Consider the following 23342-nt stretch of genomic DNA (forward strand, 5'->3'; position numbering starts at 1 on the left):
GCGGCGGCTGCGCGGCGCGCGATTGGCAGGGTCTCCCGCGGTGAGTGACGGCGCCGCCGCCGCCGCCGCCGCCGCCGCCCAGGGTAGCGCGGAGCCTCCGCTCCACTGCCCCGTCGCCATGGACCTGTTCGGGGACCTGCCAGAGCCCGAGCGCGCGCCGCGGCCGTCTGCCGGTAAGCGGCGCGGGGAAGAGGGCGGCGCCGGGATGCGCTGCCTCCGCCATCTTCGCGCCACCGCCGCCTCAGTCTCGGCCTGTGCCTCCCGAGGCCGCAGCGACCGCGCGATCCCTGTCCGGGCCTCGCGTGGCACACGCACGAAGTCCCGCGCCGAAAGGTCGGGGCACTCTGGCTTTAATTTGGCCGCAGCAAGACTCCCAGCCGAATGTTCTGGCCCTGGGCCTATCTGCGTACTGGAAACCCCAATAACTTAAAGAACAAGTTTAGACTCTCAGTCCCTTGGTGCGGGGCGCCTGCATGGCCAATGCAGGGCGCTATGGCTAGCTAGCCCGGGAGTGGGGGGGCGGGGCGTATGCAGCCCACGTTTTGGGAACATCTTTGGCAGAGAATAGGAAGGTGGAGAGGACCCAGCCTTTGCCTTCAGAGCGTTCAGTTCTGATCGCAGATGCATAGGTTAAAAACCGTGGGAAACGCCGAGCGTCCAGAGTAACGGTACCCGAAGACTAGTGAGAAAGACCGGGGAAAGAGGCGGCCTTTAGCGAGGGCTTCGCGAGTTGGAGAGGCTGATAGTTTCCAGAGATTCTAGACAAGGAAACAATGTTCAAACGTGGGAGGGCTCAGATCTCCAGCTTGGTAGAGCAGGACAGGCTGGCATGGAAGAATGCTGGGGCTTGAGGTCAAGAGAAGGTATTGACCTGTCCCCTTTACGACCTATGCTTTGGTTTCTTACCTGCGCACCTCCAGACTTCTGAGATACTTTGTAGTGTCATCTTTATGCAGTTGCTCCTGGTAGTGGCACCGTTACTTACTCCCACCTACCACTCTGATGGTACAGGAGCTTCTAAGTAACTAGGCCTTGAGTCTGTGAATTTGATTCAGCCATTCTTTTTGAAGATAACCACTGTTACAGTTGCGAGTAAAGCTGGCCTTATACAGGCAGTCTTGCACCTGTCAGTGGATATAAACTGTGTCTGAATGTGCTTGGACCAGAGTTTGGATTATCAAGTGTGTCTGGAAATCTGTCATCATTTGTAGTTCCTATTGCTTTTTATCCAAAATTACTTTGGGTCTTCTCCGTGGTCAAGGCTCTCTTGACATAACATAAAACCTTATAACTCCTTACTAAAACTTGAGAGTTAGCAGATAAGTGCAGAGGGCGCGTCCTGGGTCCCTCCCTCCAAAGCCCAGTTTTCAGCCCAGGCTGTCCTTCTTCCATAGAGGTGGTGGGGTATTTAAGATTCTTTGTTCCTAGGAGTGCATTTGGGAACTGTTTCCTGCTTGCCAGGAGGATATGGACACTGTTACAATGTATTCTTGAACTTTTAAAACAAGACAGGCTTCCAGAATTTGTGGAGCACAGAACGCTGAGGGCAAAATACTGAAGAGTTTGGGAGAATTTAGATTCAATGTTACTGTAGCAAGCTAATAAAACATCCTACAAAAACGTGTCCCCCCTCTGCTCCCACATAACACCTGTAATCCCAGGACTTTATAGAGGCCTAGACAGGAGGCTCTTGAGTTCCAGGCCAGTCTGGACCATATAATGAGACTTTGTTTCAAAAAACAGCAACAGTACCAACAAAATAGTTACATAACACCCTAACAAGAGGAAGTTTTGTTTTAATGGCTACAAGTGTTTTGCCTGCATGTATGTCTGCACCACCTGTGTCCGTTATCTATCTCCGTTATCTATCGAGGCCCAGAAGAGGTGGGAGTAGGATCCCTTAGAACTGGAGTTACAGACAGTTGTGAGCTGCCATTTCTGTGCTGGAATGGAGCAGCCAGTGCTCTTACCTGCTTAAAGAACATCATCTCTAGTTCCAAGATAATGATTTAAAAATTAATACTATATTTTAAACATTAAATCAATACTATGATTTAAAAGTAATTTGCATGCTATACTGTTTAGCTCTATCTGGTGGTAGGACCTGGGAGAATGGGGCTGATAAACGAAGCTAACTAACTTCTCATGTAATATAGCCAACTTTATTCAGAGGGTTAAGAGTCACATGAGTAAAGAGTACAATCACAAGGATAAGCTGCACTTGGCAGAAATGTTTTTTCCATAGAGGCATATAAACATTTAACTGAATAATAGCAGCAAACAATAACAAATAATCTGAAAAAAAAAACCTCATTCCTATCCACTACACCTGGAGGAACACAAAAACACATTCCAAGAACAATTATGTGTTTTGAAGAAACTGAAGTCACAAGACTCTTGTCTTGTTTTCTCACAGGCACTTAGAATTCTCACAGGACTCCATTCTCGGACCATGTTCAGACATCATACTTTGTTTTAGTAAATGGTGTGGATTGCTAAGTAGTCAGAAGGATAAGACTAAATTGCATACTGACCCAACTCATACATGATGGGTCAGTATGACAAATTTGCCAAAATAGTACTGGGAGCAATAAAAAAAAAAAGTCTAGTAATTTTCACATACTACAATAAGGTGTGTGGACAATGGAAGTGGCTGTGTCTTTAGATCAAGCTTCGCACTGCCCTTTTACCTTCAGACTGTTGGCAAATGTGTTTAATAGGTGATGCCTCCTGCAGATTCTGTGGAATAAAGAGAACCTGTGCGTTTGATGGAATGCATGGCCCAGGTTGGATTACATAGTCAGGGATTTGTAGATGATGGCTAGTAACATCCCTGGGATCTGCACTGTACCAGCAACTTAAAGGGGCAGTTGCAATGATTCTGTAAAAAGTACAAAGTGTGTGGCAGAAGATGATGCCACCACTCAGCACAGCAGGCATATTTTGATTAATTATTTTGGTTTTTTTTTAATGTTCATACCCACAAGAAAAAATTTTATAACCCGAAAAAAGTATGTAGAAAGTGTGTTGTTTTATGTCTACAGGTGTTGTACTGAATTCAGGCTTCACTCCAGGACTTAAAAGATTTTGATAGAGTGTATCAATTTAAAAAATGATCAATCTTTTGCAGAAAGGAATTATACTTATTTTATATCAGTAGTGGCACTTATAGGTACATAAAATGCTGACATAGATTGTTTGGCTACATAGAGTGGTTCACTTGTTTGCTTGTTAGACGTACAATACATACACCTTCATGAGAATTTATTTGAAAAAATGGAAAAACAAACATAAAGGTTAAAATATCAGAAGAAAACATTACTTCTAAAACAGTGTATATGCAAGAAAAAATGTAAGTCATAGTTAAAGTGAACTGAGAAAAGAATTACAGTATATGTTTTGAAGGATTAATGTAGTAATGCCTAGTGATTAAAAGATTCACAGAATTAATAAAAAGACAACCCCTTAGTACACATCTTTAATCCCAGCATTTAGTAGACAGAGGCAGGCAAATCTCTAAATTCAAGACTAGTTGGTAGTTGGTCCAGGTCTACACAGCAAGTTCCAGGACATTCAGGCTACATAGTGAAACACTGTCTCAAGAAAACAAAGGACAAAAAAGTCTTACCATAATTTATAATAATCCAGAAGATGTAGTCCCTGGCTAGATAATGGGGAGGAGGGGATGGGTGGTACTAGCTATGATTGTAAAGGTGCACAGTTCATCCATCCCCTGTTAGTGTTAGGGGTGTCTGGTGGTAATTGACAATTGTAGTTCACATAGTTGGATTTCTATTTATTCAACAGTACAAAGTTTGGCTAATGAAAAGTTCCATAGTTTAATATGTATGACCCACATCCATTGTCTAAGGTAAATGTGGTGTTGATAGCCTCCAGGATACTTTAAAGGATCCAGATACAACATGCTTGACCATACTGGTGATCTGCAGGATGAGTAAAGAGATCCTCATGAGCCAGCCTGGGGTTGTGTGTTACTATAAGGGTAAGCTGTGGTCTTGGTGAAGTCCAAGGCAGGTGCCCAGCTAGAGCCCACACTGGGAAATCAGCCAGCTAGGTTTGAATCTCCACTCCACTCCCCAGAGCCCACTCATCTTGGGCAGACATCTGGCCTTGGTGTCTCAGCTTCCTTCATTGAGTAGTACCAGTACCTTATGGGATCCTTAGAGTAATCAACTGAGTTACAACATTTAGAGACCTTAGTATAGTACCTTACAAGCAGTGAGTATTTCATTTTACAACTCATTCTCAGCTGTGGCCAGTCAGATGAGAGAGTGTCTCTCTGTTTAACTAAGTACTTCTGGTGGTATTGTAGGGTGAGAGAGAACAACGCACTGTCCTTTAGTGACAGTGCTGCTTGAACACTCAGTGTTATGGCTGAAGAGGGACTAGACTGGCATGAGGCAAGACATCTGCTGTGAGGAGTGCCCGTGAGAACTGAAAGTACACCATGCCAAGACTTTTCATGCTGGACAGTGGGAGTGGAAAGTGCTTAGATGAGGAGGCTGCTGCTCAGGTTGGCCTCCATGCTGTAATATGCATGCCCCTCTCCTTAAGAGGCCGGGCCCACTGCTGTCCTGGCCCTCTGAATGAGATGTGTTTGACCTCGATTATCTAATTTTTAAAAGACTTGTGTTATACGGGTGTTTTGCCTGTATGTGTGGACACCATGTGTGTGTCTGGTGTCGCCAGAGATCAGAGGATGGTGTTGGATCCCCTGCAACTGGAGTTATAGATTGTCTTGAGCCACCATGTGGGCTCTAGGAATTGAACCTAGGTCTTCTGCAAGAGGAAACATCGCTAAGCTATCTCATTATCCCCCAGCCAAGTACAGATTTGAGTGTCGGGGGAATGGGCGTTTTGATTGTTAGACCTTTGGAAGTGAGCTGATAGAAAATTAGGGGTTTGTAGGGGAATTAATGCATAGAGTAAGTACTTCAGTGTTCTGCTTCTTAGAATGGAGTTAGCTCTCTTGTGACTGTGGGTTCCATACTTGTGGATTCAATGTACCACAAATTGAAACATTTTAAGAGCTGTAGTGAGCATGCACAGACTGGTTTCCAGTTATCCTTACTTAACTGATTCAGTCTAGGGGACATTTTTGTAGTATTTACTGTGTGCTGGGCACAGATATTCTAGAGATGGTGTGGCATACAGAGGATGATGTTGGTGGGTTGCTTGGGTAAGATGATGTTTGTGTAAGACAGCAGTCATCTCTGGATTGGGTATTGGAGTAGTTCCAGAAGCAGTGCTTCATTGTCCCCAAGGGTGAGAGGGGACAGTGAAGGACAGCTTTGCCTTCTGCTTCCATACATTTGTGTCTCTTGAGAAAAATGAAAGCCTTTGTGATTCCTCAGCTTGTTGGGGGAATCTTGAGGGTTAGAACATATCTTCTCGTTTGTAATATGGGAATAACATAAAAGAGATTTTGTTAGCTTTAGGGGACTTATATGTATTTAGACACTTCTAAATATTCCCAAGACATTTCTTTCTTTGGAATTGATAAATTCTGCTTTTTGTTTTAAAGAGAAGAATTAGGCTACAGGGATGGGTAAAGTGCTTGCCACACAGTATGAAGATGAGTTCGGATCCCCACTGCCCATGTAAATGCAGGGTGAGCATGAGGTCTACCTGTAATCCCAAGACTCAGGGGCAGAGAGGGATTTCTGAAGCACAGTGACTACTAGATGAGTCAAATGAGCAGGCTTTAGCTTCGGAAGACCCTGCCTCAATATATGATGTAGAAAGAGATCAAATAAGACAGCCAGAGTCCACTACCTCTGTCCTCCATACACACAGCACTTAAGCATACTCACATGTAGACACACATAAGAAGGAGACTTGATACCCATCTCATCTTTATATGGAGAACAAATCATGATCATAAGTAAACTTCCTGAAGAATATAAATTTATTTACGTGAACTGACTTATGAGGTATTTTATATGTGGTCTAAGAAGCAAACAGTAGAACCAGGTCTGTGTTGGGTCTGTGGGTGCTAGGAATGGAGCCCAGATCCTCTGCAAGAGCACTGTAGGAGATAAGCATGCTGTGTAGTGGTCATTTATACCCAGCTATACATTCTAAGAACCTCTGTAGATGCAAAAGACTGTAAAATGCCATGTTCTTCCCTGTACATGTGTGAGAGCTTGATAGAAACTAACAATAAAATAATCATAATACACCATAGTAACTATGTGTTTGGGGGCTTGAGAGATTGGCCCAGTAGCTAAGAGCACTTCTTGCTCTTGTAGAAGACACAGGTTCCATTCCCAGCACCTATGTGGTAGCTTGCAGCCATCTGCAGCTCCAGTTCCAGAGGCTTCAAGACCTTCTTTTGATCTCTTGGTATCAGGCATGCACATGGTATACAGACATACCTATAGGCAAAACACTTATACACATAAAATTAAATAATTGTAATTTAAAAAAAATAGTATGTGCTTTGAGGACATTCTTAAGTAAAATAAAAGTTGCTTGAATATAGTGTAATTCTATGACAGTCACTCTGATAACCCAAATGGCCACCAATCACTAATGGTTTCTGAGGGATTAAGTGACAGGCAGAGATGCTCTGGGTGATGAGATATACAGTGGATAGGGGTCAGGGATAGCACAAGGTTTCTTTATGCTCGCTTAGAATGGTGTGCAGTTGAAAACAAATTATTTTGATAGTTTCCTATTTAATACAGTTGGGCTGCCATTGATATTGCATAACTGAATCTGGAAAGTGTAGGACTTAGAAGCTGGGGAGTAAGGAATAATGATTATATTTTATGTGAAAAAATTATAATGGGCATAAGGCATCTAGAATTTAATCTTCAGATTTTTAGATTAAAAAGAAAAGAAAAGAAACATTCCTTTGCTTTCTTCTGAGGCTTGTCCATTTTCAGCTGTGAGATAAGTTTTCTCTATTGACTCATTGCTGGTGACACCAAGTTATAACAGACTCTCTCTTGTTGCACAAGTCACCAGAATAGCATTCAGTAGTTCCCACAGTTCTTTGAAGGCTCTCTCTGCTTCTCAACTCTGTCTTGAGGGTACAAAAGTCATCCTTTCTCTTTCACTCATTCTCTTTTAAGGGACGATTTTAGGAACAAGAGTATATTGTAGTTCAGAGGTAGAGCACACTTAGCATGCATTCCATACTTAGTATTGGAAATAGAAGAGAAAGGGGAGGAAGAGTGATGGCAGCAGAAGCACACCTTTTACCCCAACACTCAGGAGGCAGAAGCAGGAGCATCTCTGTGAGTGTGAGGTCAGCTTGGTCTTCATTGTGAGTTTCAGGCCAGGGCTATATTGTAAGACCTCCCTCACCCCTACCCCCCAAAAAGAAAAAAAAATCAAAATATGTTTTAAATTTGGCACCTGCTAGGGTGTTATATCATTGTTTTTATGTTGACTGTGACTGTTAGAAACAGGCCTTTTATAGTGAATTGCTGTCCGAAAGAGATATTTAAAAATATGTCTGCTTAACAGAAAAGAGAAAATTTAACTCATAGCAACATACCTTACAGCAGGAGAAGAGGGCACAGGTGTGTTTCCCTGTAGAAGTGTATCCTGGGTGACCATCTGCTCTCTAAAAACAGGTTTTCTGTTTTAGGGAAAGAAGCACAGGAAGGACCCGTGCTCTTTGAGGACCTGCCCCCGGCCAGCAGTACTGACTCAGGTACAGTCTTCAGGCTTTCCCAGGTGTGTGTCAACGTCTACTCATCCTGGGATTGTAGTTGTCTCAATCTTTCTCCCTTTCCCCCATTTTTAACACACAGATATTTTAGGTGTTGGCTGTCTTTAAGTTTTGAATCCATGGCCTCAGGTAAGGCAGAAAGACCTGCAGTAGGCAGCCCTGAGAAGTGCCGCATAAACAGGACGAGCCTTTTCTCTAGTTCAGTTCAGTATGTGACTAGTTGAAGTGAAATTCAGCTCTTTTAAGACAGAATTTCTATTTCCTTTGAAATCATAGGACTTTAAAATAGGTTCCGGATGTATTATTCCCTGCAGACTGAGTTGCACTGGATTGACACAAGTTCTGAATTTGTCTCAATAAGCTGCTGCATAGGTGTCCTGTTGGGATAGATTCTGAAACTGAAGCATGGCTTGTCATTTTGGACTCACTCTGGGTTCTTGTGTGTTTCAGGATCTGGGGGACCTTTACTCTTTGATGATCTCCCACCTGCTGGCAGTGGCAATTCAGGTAGGCAAACAGTTTTGAGGTGTGGCTGGAGATACTCTTTATTTTGCCACTATGCAAACTGGGTGCACAGGTTTTAACAGGATTTTGAATGACATTAAAGTATAGTACAGATAAGATCTATTAAAATTAAACAGATACCCTCAGAAGCAGAGATTAGAGACCTCCGTACTATATCAACCACTTTGTTTCTTCTCTTTGACTTTGCCTTCACCTGCTAGGCTGATTTTTTAAGAATTAAGATCCAGGCATGCGGCTCCTGCCTGTAATCTCTATTCAGAAGGCTAAAGCAGAAGGAACTTGAGTTCCAGACTAGCCTGGGCTACATAATGAGACCATGTCTCAAAATAATAGCAATCATTTAAAAGGCCAGAAATTCACTATGAACTTTCATATTACCTTTTTTTAAAATTTCAGTCTGTTACTCTGATTTGTCCTATGTCCCCCACAGACACAGAGACATGACAGTGTTCTGTCTTGTGTCCTGTTAGGGAGAAGGGAAGAGTGGTAGGTATACTGTTACGTTATAGCTGCAGACTGATTAGTCTGTCTAATTAACAGCCTCTTACTTGGAGTGGCTGTGTTGGGGACTGGGGAGAGGCTGCAGGTGGTCCTAGTTTTTGTGGTTAAAAGTTCGATTTGTTGCCAAATAGAACATTTACTACTTTTCCAAAGAGTTTTTTTTTTTTAATCCCTGTGAAATCAGTAGGATTGCTTAGGAAAAAAAAAAAAAGCATTTAATTATCTTGTATAAGAATCCCAAAGTTTTCAGGACTAGGGACTCATATCAAAAACTGCAGCATGCTCATATCAGTCAGCCTTGAAAACTTTCTTAATAAAGTTAGTGCTCTTAATTATATGAGGTTAATATGCAATTCAACTGTTTATGTAGATTTAACTTTAAAATACTTCAGCCTGGCTACTTGTTAATCATTAGAAGACTTACACAGCATGTATAATCTAGTACTCAGTATTTTGGATTTCTTGGAAAACTGATTCTTTTTAAGAGGGCAGATAGTTTGTGGGAGGGAGTTGACCATGTACTAGTCTATAAGACATGTCCTTGTGAAGAGTCTCTAACATACAGACCGCGTCCTGTGGTGCAGTAACTCACCTTGAGGCTAGTAGTAGCAGTGTACTTCTCTATTTTGAAATTAGAAAGGATACAGAAAGGAAAACTGGAACCCAAACAGTAAGCAGCATGATGCTGATGGAAAGACATTGAGGAGATGTATTAACATCCGTGACATTTTCTCACTAAGCTGCTTTCTTTTTATGCATTTTGTAATCCCATTGTGGATACACTCTTTTGTAAGGAGATGAATCTTAGCACAGAGCTTTTTCTTCTTTTTGCTAACAAGTAGGTTGAATTAGTGGATACAGAGAGCACTTACGGACATTTGAGATAACAAGCACTACAGTAGATGGTTACACAGTCTCTGGAGATGGTATACTCTCACCATGCTAGGAAGAAACTGTAGCTGGAAGATTAGAAACTGAAGCTAGACCTTATAGTCTCCAAACAACAAATAAGTACTTCTAGGTTTGCTTGGTATAGAGGTAGGGGCAGCTCCAGCAGCACTCTGTGCCATTCAGGTAGAACCTGCCTGTTCACCTTGTTTTAAGCCGTTTAAGAGTATGTTGTTTGGACTTGTTCAGGAACATACAAGTTTGCTGCAGCTTTTGAAAATGTCCCTGTTGGTCACCAAGGCTCTGTGGATGTAGTATATCATCAATATATTACAGGCTAGAAGTTTAAGTTTGTATACAAAGTTCTGCTACTGAGAAGTCTCCTGGGCAGAGACTCTCAGGTTCTTGATTCTGCCTGGGTATTGCCCTGTCTTCTGTCTTTCTAACCAGAAATTCTAGCCTGGGTACTGCATGCGTTGGTCCTTGCCTAAAGTGCATTCATGTCTCAAGGCTGGAGTGAATGGAGCCTGGGCTGCTGGTGACTCTGCAGTCTATAGATGTTTCTGTCTGGCTTTTGCTTCATTTCTAGGTTCTCTTGCCACATCAGGTTCCCAGGTGGTGAAGAATGAAGGGAAAGGAGCAAAGAGGAAAGCCCCTGAGGAGGAGAAGAATGGCGGTGAAGAGCTTGTGGAAAAGAAAGTTTGTAAAGGTTTTCAGACAGTTTGAAAACAAATGTATCAGATTTATACCTTAAACATCCCAGAGCAAAGCCAGTGTCAGCACCTAACTATAGCACTTCTCCCTGTGTAAGAAGTGGGCTTGGCCCCCTTTTGCAAATGATATTTAAGACTGCCTTTGCTTTTCATATACTTGCCTGACTGGACAGGAGACCATATTGTTCCTCAGCATTGAGAAGGACATATGTTTTTTTCTCAGTCCTCTTCAGAAATGGCTGGTTTTGATCATCCATTCTTTCTGACTACTAGTCTTCATTTGAAAACTCTTGATTAGCTTTGACTAAGAGAAATAGCTGTAGACTTCCCTTCCTGTACTGACAGAGAGAAATGACTGAAAACTTTCACTTCCTCTACAAATAATCACCTCAGTGAGAGCAATGGCACCAGTGTGGCAGTACTGCTGGGATGTGGCCAAAGGCATCTCTTCTAGAAGTGCTCCAGGTGTCCCTAAATGACACCATTCTGTGCTACAGCAGACTCCCTGCCCCTTCACTTCTCAGTTGGAAGGAAAGTAGCAGTTACCACTGTTGGCAGCCTGGAGCATACAAATACATAGTTTCAGGGTCTCCAGCAGTGTAGTTGGCAACTCTACTGATTTGAAGATTCTAGAAATGGGATTTTTATGTCCTCATTAAATTGTCACCAAATTCAGTTTACCTTTGGGGATCTCTTTTCCGGAACCTTAGTTCCACCTCTGTGTGAGGCAGCACTTCTTTGACTCTGGTCTCCTTAGGTGGAGCTCGTCTGTTTGTGCTCACCACTGATTTCACATGTCTGTCACAGCTCTGGGCTTTCTGGCAGAACCCTGATTGTGGCTACAGACTTATAACTAGGGAGATGCCTTGCGGGGTATTGCTTATTTGTACCACGGTGATGTGGCTGAGCAAGGCTGCTCTAGTACCTCATATTTGCTCTGGGACTAGGGCTTCTAGAGGGTAAGGCACAGTTTTGTATTGGCTTTTTGTTTTCTTTCCTCAGGCTCTTCAGTGATCTTTGCTCTGAAAGGCTATGTGGCAGAGCGGAAGGGTGAGAGGGAGGAGATGCAGGATGCCCATGTCATCCTGAATGATATCACTCAGGAGTGTAACCCTCCATCATCTCTCATGTGAGTGCTTACATTCCAGCAAGCCTGGCTGATGGTCGTTTCCCTGTTCTAAGCTTTGGACTGTGTGAAGATGCTTCTCCAAGAATGGTGCCGTGAGGAACCTGCTGTTTGCATTAGTGGATCTTAGATGGGAGAATATTTTTGAGATAATTGTTACCATCTGAGGATATTTTTGTTGTCGAAGTGGAGCAGGCAGTGGCTATTGCTATTTGGTGGATACAGACAGAAATATTACATTGCTAAACACGGGACTGCCCCTCAACAAGATTTGACCAGCCTAAATTTCATCAGGGTTGCACCTGAGAGCTGCTGAGTGGGAACTGCCTCCCCTGCTGGGGACTTGGTGCAGTTGTGCTCTCACAGAGACTGTTCGCTTCTGGCTGAGTGCTCTTATTCTGTGTCCTAGAGAGTAGATGGATTGAAAGTCGCTGAGTGTGGGTGTGGTGATACATTCTTGCCATCCTATCCTGAATTCTCAGTGGTTGTCACGTTCTTGGAAAGCCTTAGAACTACCAATAACGCTCTGTCTGCAAAACAAGCCCAGCAGAGTCTTACAGCATTGGGAGAGGCTGTACAGATAGATAATAGGGCCCAGAAAGACCAAAATAGTCAAAATGTCCTGGAAGAAAGAAAGCGGTGCACACATGGAACTGAAGCCTTTGATCAGTTCTCAGACCCAGAAGAAACAAGCAGACAGTGGCACATTGCATGACTGCCAACATTCGATTATATACATTGTGTAGTTATACATTTCATCTGTAATTTCTATAATCAAGAATTGCATAATGTGCATGCTATGGTTTTCCCTGACACTAGTTCATTAACATACAGTGTGCTAACAGCTGTCATCCAGCTTGTCATCACGGCTGCTGCAGAGCCAACAATCATGACAGAGTCAAGAACTTAGTGGGTTCAAAACCAGGAAAGAGCTTTGGAAAGTATCCCCAGATAATACCATTTGCACAGTGACAGGTTCCAAGTTGTAAGGCAGATGAGACTTGTTTTCTCATGGTTCATAATGTCTTACATTGCAAAGGAATGCAAAGAAGTTTGAAAGAAAAGTTGATCTTAACCCTAAGTGTAATTTCTCATAGTTTTATTTCTGATGTATTTTTTTAAATTAAAATTATTGTGTGCATTTATGATGCAGGTAGAAGGTACACATGACACTGTGCCTATGTAGTTGTCAGTGGATAACTGTGGGGTTGGTTTTCTCCATCCACCATTATATGAGTACCAGGAATTAAACTCAGGTTGTCAGGTTTTCAAGACAAACTCTTTACCCAGTGAACCATTTAGCTGAAGTAGGTGTTTTATTTTTTTGGAGACATGGTGTACTATGGCACTATGTAACCTTGGCTGGCTCAATATGTAGACTAAGCCAGACTTGAGCACACAGAGATCCACCTGCCTCTGCCTCCCAGGTGCTGTGATTAAAGGTGCGTGCTACCACATCTGCCTCTGATTTTTTTTTTAGCTTTTACCATGTATATGGGTTTTCTGACAGAAGTTGAATAGGAAATAGGAATAAGAAGATCAGCATAAACTTTGAAGTTAGATATTAATCAACACTTAAGCAACAATCCTGGAATTGTTCTTTTGAACATTTTTGACAAGAGTCTTGGATGAGTGACTTTTTTCATTTGTTTAACAAAGTCTGATTTAAATGGGATAAAAGTTCTGAATTCTAATTTCACTGAGAAATTATATAGCTTAATTTATAAATTTTATTTATTTTATATGTATAAGTTTTTGCCTTCATGTATGTACATGCACCACATGCATGCTTGGTCTCCAGAGAGGTCAGAAGAGGACTTTGAATTCTGTGGAACTGGAGTAACGGATGCTGGGAACTGAACCTGGGTCTTCTTCAAGAGCAGCAAGTGCTCTTAACTACTGAGCCATCTCTCCAGCCCTCAGCTTAGTTTTTGAAATAAATGTGGTTTTGTTAGTTTTGTGTCTTAAGGTAGAGTCTCCCTCTGTAGGCCAGGCAGGTCTTGGTGCTCAGGATTTAGCCCAGGCTGGCTTCAAACTCTTAGCAGCTCTCATGCTCCAGCCCTGCTTTGTTCTGGGTAACAGGTGTGAGCTACTATACCACTCTCAGATTCGAGTTTCTAACAGTTAAAATGGATGAAACTTACTGAAATCTCTTGAATATTTCTACCTTTCCCCCATATCAGTGTGACTAGTATCTCAACAGTGTGAATTTCAAGTTTATTGCTTGAGAAGAGACTTCAAAGCGTTATTGAAGCTGAGTGTGGTGAGATTGCCTATCTGTACTCTTAACACATCTGGGCAGGGACACGAGGGTCTGTAATTGAGGCCAGATTGAGCTCAATATGGAGCCTCATGGCAAAACTAAACAAAGCAAGCTTTAGTAAAGAGGTGTGTTCATTGCTTTAAGGATATAATTAACTTGTTCTTCTAGTACTCGGGTTTCATACTTTGCTGTTTTTGATGGACATGGAGGAATTCGAGCCTCGAAATTCGCTGCACAGAATTTGCACCAGAACTTAATCAGGAAATTTCCTAAAGGTGAGACTGAGAACTGAGTCTATGGGCATTTGACTTGCCTCTGCTGTTTGCGTGACTGAGTGTCAGATTGGGTGTTTTGCTTTGACAGAAAGTCATTGATAGGTCTGGGGATATAGCACAGTTGATAGTTTACCTGAATAGCATGCATGAAGCCCTAGAGTCAATAAAAAGTCTTTGGCTTTTAAAGGAGTGAACTTAGGGGTCACAAGAGGCTGTGTGAATAAAGCATCATTTCTTAGCTTCTTGTTAAGTGTCTGGAATGTGGTTAGTGCCTTGTCTGGACACACCATGGAGACACTAGAGAAACCACTACAACTGAATTTACATGGTGCTCCTACAGGTAAGGGAATAGATTGTTGACAAGGACATGCTTAGAAAAAAGTTTATATGTGAAAACGACCTACAGAACCAGAGTGGGCAGCAGCCTTTTCCTCTTGAAAGGTTATTCTGTTTGACCCTTTTCCACCAGGAGATGTAATCAGTGTGGAGAAGACTGTGAAGAGGTGCCTGCTAGATACTTTCAAGCACACCGATGAAGAGTTCCTGAAACAGGCTTCAAGCCAGTGAGTATAACTGCGTACAGTACACTCAGTGCGTGGTGTTTCCTGAGCACCCTTCAGGCCTTGTGATCCTGTTGAGCACAATGCTTTCTGTCTCAGGAGTACCCAGCACCATGTGTGAGCTCTCAGAGCCATTAACTAAGAAGGATGTGGAACTAATGGGAAGCCGATCAGTTGATTGCCCTGATTCTCATGCCCTGAGTTCTGTTCCGTATGGTAAAAGGAGATGCTTTCTTAAAAGTTGGCCTTGCCCTCCACACACATGCACACACACACCATGCACACATAAAATAATATTTTTTTAAATAAATAAATTTTAAAAAGCAAAAAAAAAAATTTTTAGAGAAATGTATGTTGGAGCTGCAGAGATGGCTCAGTGGTTAAGTGCACAGGCTACTCACTCTTCTAGAGGACCCAGCTTCAGTTTCTAGCACCCCCATGGTAGGTCACAACTTTCTGTAGCTGCAGTTCCAAGGGGGTCTAATGTCCTCTTCTGGTCTCCAGGAGCACCAGGTATGCACTTGAATACATGCAGGCAAGACACTCATACATATAAGAAGGAAACAAAGATGTGTGTATCTCTGCATCACAGTAAAGAATGCGTTTACTTGGCTTATGTTAGGAAGAATTGATTGGTGTTTGTTTTTAGTTTTGAGAGGATTTCACTGTGTATCCCTGGCTGGCCTCAAACTCAAAAGTTCTGCCTGCCTCTGGAGAGAACCAAAGGTGTGTGTGTGTCCCCCCCATGCTCAAAGTAAAGAGCTTTGTTTCAGTTTACTGTTCTGGATTTTAGGTGCAGCATAGGGTAACCCAGTTAGTTGGGACCTTTGATTCCAATGGCATATCATGGTGGTAGTGAGTATCAGCATGCGAGCTCATCTCTGAGACAGACAGCAAGAGACAGGGAAAATGGACCCGAGCCCCACAGTCCCCTTGAAGGACTTTGCGGTCAGATCCCACAGCTCCTTATGAGGAAACGTTCACAGTGACCTAAGATTTCTCCTAAGGCCCCATCTCCTAGAGGTCCACTGTACTTCCTAATAGTGTCACCATGGGATCCCCACCTTTGACATAGGAGCATCTGGGGGTACTACCTTTTTCCAAACTGTAGAGTAGTTCAGAGGATACAATCTGTTTTAGCCTGGCAAACTTGCTGCTGCTTAGCTCTGTAAGTTAGTCTCGGGCACTCACCGGTAGTGGTGACTTCGTTTCTGATGTGTTTCCCCAGGAAGCCTGCCTGGAAAGACGGGTCCACTGCCACGTGTGTCCTGGCTGTGGACAACATCCTGTATATCGCCAACCTTGGAGATAGTCGGGTATGTGGCTCTGAGCCACCTGCTTAGGTGACAGCATGTCTCAAGGAGAGAACTTCAGCAAGTTAAAGTGTTGGTGGCTGGTTGGGCCTTCTAGTGGGGTTGCTGCAAGGAGTGTTCCAGTGTGCTCCTGGGAAGGAATCAACAGCTGAGCAAGGACAGTCTGTTCTCCCAGAGGACCCTGAACTGTTTTAACACCGAGATCCAGTCCCCGCCCCCTTATGGTTTTGTTTTTTCTTTTTTGCATACTGTTAAGTGATGCTGTGGTTTGGAGTGAAATCAGTGTGCAAGTAACTTAGACCCTCCTTTTTCTGACATAGTTGGTATTGAATGAAAGTATTAACTCCACCTTTCCGAAGCGTTTTTACTGCAGAATAGCTTGAAAGCTCTGAAAGGGAAGTACATCACTAGGGATGCAGCTGTAAACTGAGGTGACAGCCTGTTCTCAGGGAGCTTATGTTCCTGGGAGCCTCTGTAGTCAAGTTCTAGTATATGAGTGTTTAGAACAAGTGACTCAAGCCAGAACAGGAGGAAAAATATGTCATTCCTTTCCCCCCACCCCCACCTCCCCCCAAATTATTCAAGCCAGACCCAGTCTGAACCCTGGTTCTTTATGTGACTTTAGGCAAATCCCTCCTCTGGGCTTTAGTGTCTTCTGTGAAACAGACACAGTAGCCATGGTCCTAGGAGCACACAGGGAACGATGCTTGCTCGTCCATATCCTCACCTCTCATAGGTGAACTCACAGACTTCTGACTTTGACCATCGGATTTGTTAAATGCCTCCTGTCTTTGGCACTGATGCCACTGACAATGGCCATTTGAGAGATTGGCTTCAGTCAGCCAGCAAGGCTTATGCCAGAATTGATACCAAAATTGGGGGTTTCTTACCATGAGAATGAGAAAAACATTCCTATTTGCTATTTCTTTGATTCTGGATTCTCTGAGCTTCTTTATGTCAGTAGGCAGCTGAGGGTGAAGTCACTGTAAGTCTCCATTCAACAGAGTCCTAGATGCTGCTCACTGAATTCCATGGTTTGTGATCTCTTTCTTCCCAGGCAATCCTGTGTCGTTATAATGAGGAAAGTCAAAAGCATGCAGCCTTAAGCCTCAGCAAAGAGCACAACCCAACTCAGTATGAAGAGCGCATGAGGATACAGAAGGCTGGAGGGAATGTCAGGTATCTGGGGCACTTACGGGAGCCCCCAGGAACTCAGGCCTCCACACACTCGAGGATTAATGTGCATAGTAAGGCCTGCTCTCAGGTCTGGTGGTGCCTATGGATAGCTCAGTTCATCTCTGTCTCAGTAAAGGTAGACAGTGTATCCCTGGCTGAACAGAAAAATAAAATTTGTCTCAAGTCAATTCTTAACCACTAACTATTTTCAGTGTTCTGGGAAGCTTCGCTCATACTGTCCTTGTTTGGTGTTTGAACAGGGTCTCATCTAGCCCAGGCTGGCCTCACTCCAGTCTATAGCCAGAGCTGGCCTTAAACTCCTGATTTTCCTGCCTCCAGCTCCTCACTGCTGGAATTATTGGCCTGCCTTAGCATGCCCAGTTTATATACTGCCCTCTGTGGCACTGAATAAATTAGAGTTTCTAGAGAGAATCTCTAGTGGTTAGTAGACCAGATTCAGAGCTAGAAATGGGAATACTTGTAGTTTCAGGTACTTGGGAGGTTGAAACAGGAGAGTATTTGAGTTTAGGAGTTCAAGGTCTACCTGCACAATGTGGTGAGGCACTCTCTCAAAAATTAGTTAATAAAGGACACCTTCAGAATCTGCTGTTGCTGACACAGAGGGTTACATCTTGCTGCTGTGTCTCCTCAGTTCACTCACCACTGTCTTCGAAGGCCATGTGACTAGAGTCATCACTTGTGGGTTAAATGAAGACTTCATTCTTCCACTTCACAAACATTACCTTCTAAATATGACCACAAGTGTTTTCTGGTTCTTTCTGTAATTTGTCCTTTAAGGTTTTTTGTTCTGTTGGATATACATGTTCAAAAAAATCTACTTTTAGCTAAGCTTCTAAGATGTTTTGAATTTGAAGTTTGAAGTCTTTCTCTTCTATAAGTTGTATGAGAGCTGTGAGTCTTTGTGTATTGCCTGTGGGGGTAGAGAGAGGCAGCCACTGTGGAAACTGCAGTTCTTCCAGGTTACATGGGGTCACACAGGACTCAGCACCAGATTTCCTATACACCAGCAGTTCCCAACCCGTGGGTCATGCATGATCCCTTTGGGCTGTTGAACAACCCTTTCAGAGGGGTCTCATATCAGATATTTGCATTACGGTTCATAACAGTATGAAAATTACAGTTATGAAGTAGCAACAAAATAATTATATGGTTAGGGGTCACCACAACATGAGGAACTGTATTAAAGGGTTTCAGCATTAGGAAGGTTGAGACCCACTGCTACATCTCAACAGTAGCCACAAGGGGGCAGCAGTGTGGTGTCCATTGACAGATGACATAAAGACTAGCCTCTTACTAGTACATGTTCATTACAATGAAGGCAGTGTGCAGCAGGCGTTCCTATGGGAGCATGAAAAGAGGTTTGCTTTTCTTTTGCAAGGAAGGGCCTGGCCTGGCAGGCTTGCTGAAGCCTGATGTTGCAATCCATCAGCATCAGGCACCTGGGACTGGGCTAAGTTACAGCATCATGGTCCTCGGGGACCAGAGCTTATAGTTGTCTATAACTAGTATTCACACACTGGCTTTGGGCTTCTGCTGTTCTCCAGGGTGGAGCATTCTTCCCCTTTTCCCACATGCTAAAGAGATGTCAGTGGTCTTCTATTCTCTTCAGCAGCCAGATGAGCCCCAGGCCCAGGAAGAGCCAGAGTCTGAGCTCATGAGAGCTGGAGTAGGAAGGCTCTGCGAAAAGGTTCTCTCATGGCTCTTAAGATTGGGGCTGCTTCCTCTATGGGAACTCCCAAGCTGAGCACCCCCACTCTTCCTGTTCAATACTGCTCTCAGGCACTTTCATTACTCCAGTTCTGTTTAATAATTTGTATTCTAGAATGCTCTGTTTTTCCCAGGGGCCAGCAGAAGTCTTTAGGGATTAAAAAAACATTCATTCAGGGCAGCTGAACTGAGTCACTGGGGGTGTAAGGCTAGGCTGAGTCCTGCCTCCAGAACTGTAGCACCGGCCCAGGAGGAGCTTCCTGTCCCACCTGTCTATCTGTACAGCGTCTCATTTGTGACTTAGGAAGCTTGGGGATACTAAACCGCCACGCTGCTTTGGCATTTAGTACATCTTAAACGTGATGGCCTTAGAGCCCAGGGAGTCAATCTGAGCCTGGCTGGCATGGTTCTGGGGGCAGTGGCACTCCACACTGGTTCCCTTTGATCATAGTGTCTGCCTAAGGTACCTTTTCTAGTTACAGGTCACCTGTTTTTTTTCTCTCACAAAAAAATGTGAGATTATAGTCCTGCTGATGTGAAAGTGCAAGTGCTTCAGCAGCTAGGGGTCGGAGCTCAGCTAGCTTCCGAGCCGCGCTTCAACAGGTAGACTCCTTACCATCCTCTTTCCTGGCCACCTTCACATAGGCTGTGTGCGGAGTCATTTAAGGGGCTTAGGACTCATGTCATCTTGTGAGAATAACTGGGCATGGGAGGTTGGGGAGGGGGTACAGGCATTGTGATGACATTCACCATTGCGTCCATCGACAGTTAGGTTGGATGGTGCCCATCGCTGCTGCCAGAGTATAGCTGTGTAGTCCCCATCCCTGAGGGAGCACGACCTGAATGACCTAGGTTTGTGTCTGTGTCTCACCTGAGATAAAGAAATGTTAGGCTACCTGAGTGCCTTTGATCCCAGCACTCAGGGCAGAGTCAAGTGGATCTCTTGAGAGGCCAGTCTGCTCTACACCATGAGTACCAGGACAGCCAGGACTACACAAAAACCCCATCTCAAAAACTAAATAAAAAGAAATGTCAGACTCAGCTATCATGGACTCTCAGTTTCTGCTTTCAGGGCCCTGTGACCAGTCAAGTGAGAGTCTGACATTGTTCCCCTCATTTTAGAGATGGGCGTGTCTTGGGTGTGTTGGAGGTATCTCGTTCCATTGGAGATGGGCAGTACAAGCGTTGTGGAGTCACATCTGTACCTGATATCAGACGCTGCCAGCTGACCCCCAATGACAGGTAAAAGTGTGGGTGTGCACATACAGGGGCTTGTTTCTCTTGCTGACTTTGCTCAGATCTGTGTTCAGCCTTTGCTGGGGGAAGCTGGGGAGAGGTATGCATTGTGCCTGGCCCTAGGAGTGCAGAGACAGACTCCTGTGGGTTCTGGTTTTACGGGGTCCATGATGGTCAGGAAGCGGATGAGATGGATACTTGCTTTATCACAGGCATGTAGGAGTTGTGCTAGGAGTCTTTACTGTGGGGAGAGGCATCCATTCCAGAGGGACTGTCCAGACCACGTCAACTCATTCAAGTACAGCATGAAACAGCCAGGTCTATGCTAGCAATAGTGGCTAAGGACTTGGTGGACTGAGTGGGAAGTGGGAAGAAGTTCTGGGCACAGACTGAGCAGGATCTGTGCGGTTGCCAAGGCATTTGTGTTTTAGCTTACAAATGTAGAAAATCATAGGATCAAGGCCTGAGTGGCTGAGAAAGACTTCCTGTTCAGGAATCTCTTGTTGGAGGTAGATCAAGACCAGGCACAGGCTTGTGAGGGTAGCACAGGGAACCTAGGAAGAGTGGTTAAGGGCTAGGCAACAGGCAGGGAGCTCTCCTGACCCTAGCAGGATGGAAGGCTGAGCCAAACTATGAGCAAAAGGAATGGAAGGAGCCCAGGGAAACAGGACTGAGGTGAAGGAGGGGGCAGGTGGCTGAGAGTAGAGGCCACATGGCAGCCTCTAGGCACAGCTCCCAGGCCTGTTGGGAAGAGCCATGCTCTGACACCTGCCTGCCTGCGCCATGTTGTCAATTATCCTGGGGTCTTGGAGTGTGTTTCTGGAGGCCCCTTGTAGGGTTATGGCCTTCTCTGCCCTAGATTAGGACAGGTCAGCTGCCTGGTCTCTTCTCTGCTCTCAAAGAATGGCACCTTAGGGACAACCATGACATCAGCAGTGTGTAGTGGCAGTGCTAAGACATGTCTGTGTGACTTACTATTCTGAGTTTGACTGAAATATACTGGAAAGCATAGCCTGCTTAGACTTGTCCCCACCATATCCCACCCTCAGGTTGTGTGGTCACAAAATGTGGCTAGATATGTGACCTACCAGAAGATGGAGACTCTGGACAGGATAGGAAACAAAGGCAGGTAGCTATCTTAAAGCCAGGCCAAGAGAACAGTGGCTTCCACAACAAAACATAGATTCTCAGAGGCTTCCTCTGGGCATCTCGGGGACAGTGAGCTGTGTTCAGACCAGAAAGGGATATCCACTCTAGGATCTCAGACCCTTAGCAGTGAAGCATCACCTAAGGATGCCTCCCTTAGGATGTTTGCCCTTCGTTCTCCATCCTTGGGCCTGTGGTGGATCATAGGTATGTTCACTACATACCTGCTGTCATGGTTGTCCCTGTGGTACCAGAATGCAGCATCTCATGCTGAGGTCTCTGTGATTCTATTTATGGGTGGGAAATGTCCCTCTTGTGGTATACAGCATCCCTCCTTAAATCACAACTCAAAGAGTTTCAGCTTTCTTACACAAATTCTATTGCCTTAAAATTTTCTTGGCCACTGAATTGTTGGACAGGCGCAGTGCTACTGGTTTGGTTTTGAGGATTTTTGTTTTATTTGGTTGATTGATTTGTTTGTTTGTTTAATGTGCATTGGTGGTTTGCCTGCAAGTATGTCTGTGTGAGGGTGTCAGATCCTGGAGTTACAGTTGTGAGCTGTCAAGTGGGTGCTGGGAATTGAACCTGGGTTCTCTGGAAGATCAGTCAGTACTCCCAACCACGAAGCCATTTCTCCAGCTCCTTGTTTTATTTTTCGAGACAGGGTCTCACTGTATACACCAGGCTGGCCTCAAGGTCTACCTGCCTCTGACTCCTGAGTACTGGGACTAAAGGCATGCATGACCAAGCTTGGTGGGTTTGGGTCTTTTGAGACAACATGTCCTTTAGCCCCATTGGTATCAAACTTGGCTGTGTAGCCAGAATGACCTCTCTCCACTTCCAGAGGACTGAGATTACACATATGTGTGCCATTATTTTTATTTTTAGGGTACTGGGTGGAACCAGGGCTTTCCTTAATGTTAGACAGCTAGCCACTCCTCACTGAACTCTCAGGTCACCTTCTGTTCAAGAGCTTGTGCCTGAGACCCTTGTTTCTTCCGTATGCCTTAGGTTCATTTTGCTGGCTTGCGATGGGCTCTTCAAGGTCTTTACCCCAGAAGAAGCTGTGAACTTCATCTTGTCCTGCCTTGAGGTGAGACATCTTAGAGGGTGTGCCACTTGTCTCAGCTGCTCTTTATTTCCATAGCCCCTTGTTCCCTGTGTCAGGAGTCATCTCTAAGCTCGGTCAGCATACGCCCTGTTGTGGCTCTTCCCGGTCACTGACCTGCCAGCCTGTGTTAGGAACAGAGCAGGCCCTGCCCTGGCTGCAGTGTCTTAAGAGAATGACAAGGCTGGTGCCCTGTTCACTCAGATCCCATCCCTTTGGTAGGATGACAAGATCCAGACCCGAGAAGGGAAGCCTGCTGTTGATGCCCGCTATGAAGCTGCATGCAACAGGCTGGCTAACAAGGCAGTGCAGCGGGGCTCGGCAGACAACGTGACGGTGATGGTGGTGAGGATAGGACACTGAGGCCAGCACACTGCACGTGTGCTCTTGACTTGCAGGTTCATTTTGTTTGTGCACGCTGTGTGTACTCCTGTGGGACTTCTATGGTTGTAAATAAAGGTTTCTTTTTTCCTAGTTATTTGAGTGACTAGTCCTGAGTTAACTGTGTTTGCTGTAGAATGTGCTCTGGATCTGTCCTTGTCAGAACCATGATGGACATCTTGGACAAGCTCATGATGACCTGTTAGTAGTTCACAGGCTCTTGCTCTCACTGTGACCCCTTTGGGGAAGTAGGACCTTGCAGTAGGATGACAGGGTGATAATCGGGCTCCGTACAGAGCACATGTTGTACATTTCTGGCGGGAGCCCAGGTGTGGCTGAAGTGGGGTCCATGGATGAATTTACCACATGGCATGCCAGTCTCACCAGGTCCCTAGACATCCACAGTCAGCTCGCTCCTGTTCCCCTGAAGTGGGCCCTGGGAGGAGGACTGTCGTCCTGGCTTTCACTCAGCTGTCACCACCCATCCACCATAGCATCAAACTCACGGTCAGTCTCAGGACAACTGAGTGCTTGGCTCTGCTGCCTGAGTGGATGGTCTAACCCATGGCAGGGAGCCTCTTGGCATGATTGGCCCCCAAAGAACCTTCTAACCTGTCTCCAAACACCTTCTGGGGCCATTTAGTGAAGAGCTCTTGCAGATTTTGTATAAACACTGGCTGGGGCTGTAGTACTGCACA

At 44.6% G+C, this 23342-nt stretch overlaps 1 protein-coding gene across 1 annotated transcript; it reads left to right on the top strand.

Moving 5' to 3' along the window:
• Ilkap (ILK associated serine/threonine phosphatase) lies at positions 1-22746 on the top strand. The gene is made up of 12 exons (XM_028755352.1): positions 1-173; positions 7622-7687; positions 8156-8212; positions 10209-10328; positions 11335-11461; positions 13890-13996; positions 14466-14559; positions 15785-15872; positions 16927-17048; positions 19896-20015; positions 22167-22248; positions 22486-22746. The coding sequence occupies exons 1-12, from the start codon at positions 119-121 to the stop codon at positions 22624-22626; spliced, it is 1179 nt and encodes a 392-aa protein (XP_028611185.1). The 5' UTR covers positions 1-118; the 3' UTR covers positions 22627-22746.
• Positions 22747-23342: the final 596 nt, after the last annotated feature.

This window comes from Grammomys surdaster, unplaced genomic scaffold (assembly GCF_004785775.1).
Source record: "Grammomys surdaster isolate TR1022 unplaced genomic scaffold, NIH_TR_1.0 126059, whole genome shotgun sequence".
NCBI lineage: Eukaryota > Metazoa > Chordata > Mammalia > Rodentia > Muridae > Grammomys > Grammomys surdaster.

What these genes read in the sequence shown, in the direction of transcription:
- Ilkap (XM_028755352.1), top strand. Translation starts at nt 119, where the DNA reads ATGGACCTGTTCGGGGACCTGCCAGAGCCCGAGCGCGCGCCGCGGCCG. An exon ending in AATCAGGAAATTTCCTAAAG is followed by an intron (nt 13,997 to 14,465) that starts GTGAGACTGAGA and finishes CTTTTCCACCAG; the next exon opens with GAGATGTAATCAGTGTGGAG. An exon ending in CAGCTGACCCCCAATGACAG is followed by an intron (nt 20,016 to 22,166) that starts GTAAAAGTGTGG and finishes CGTATGCCTTAG; the next exon opens with GTTCATTTTGCTGGCTTGCG.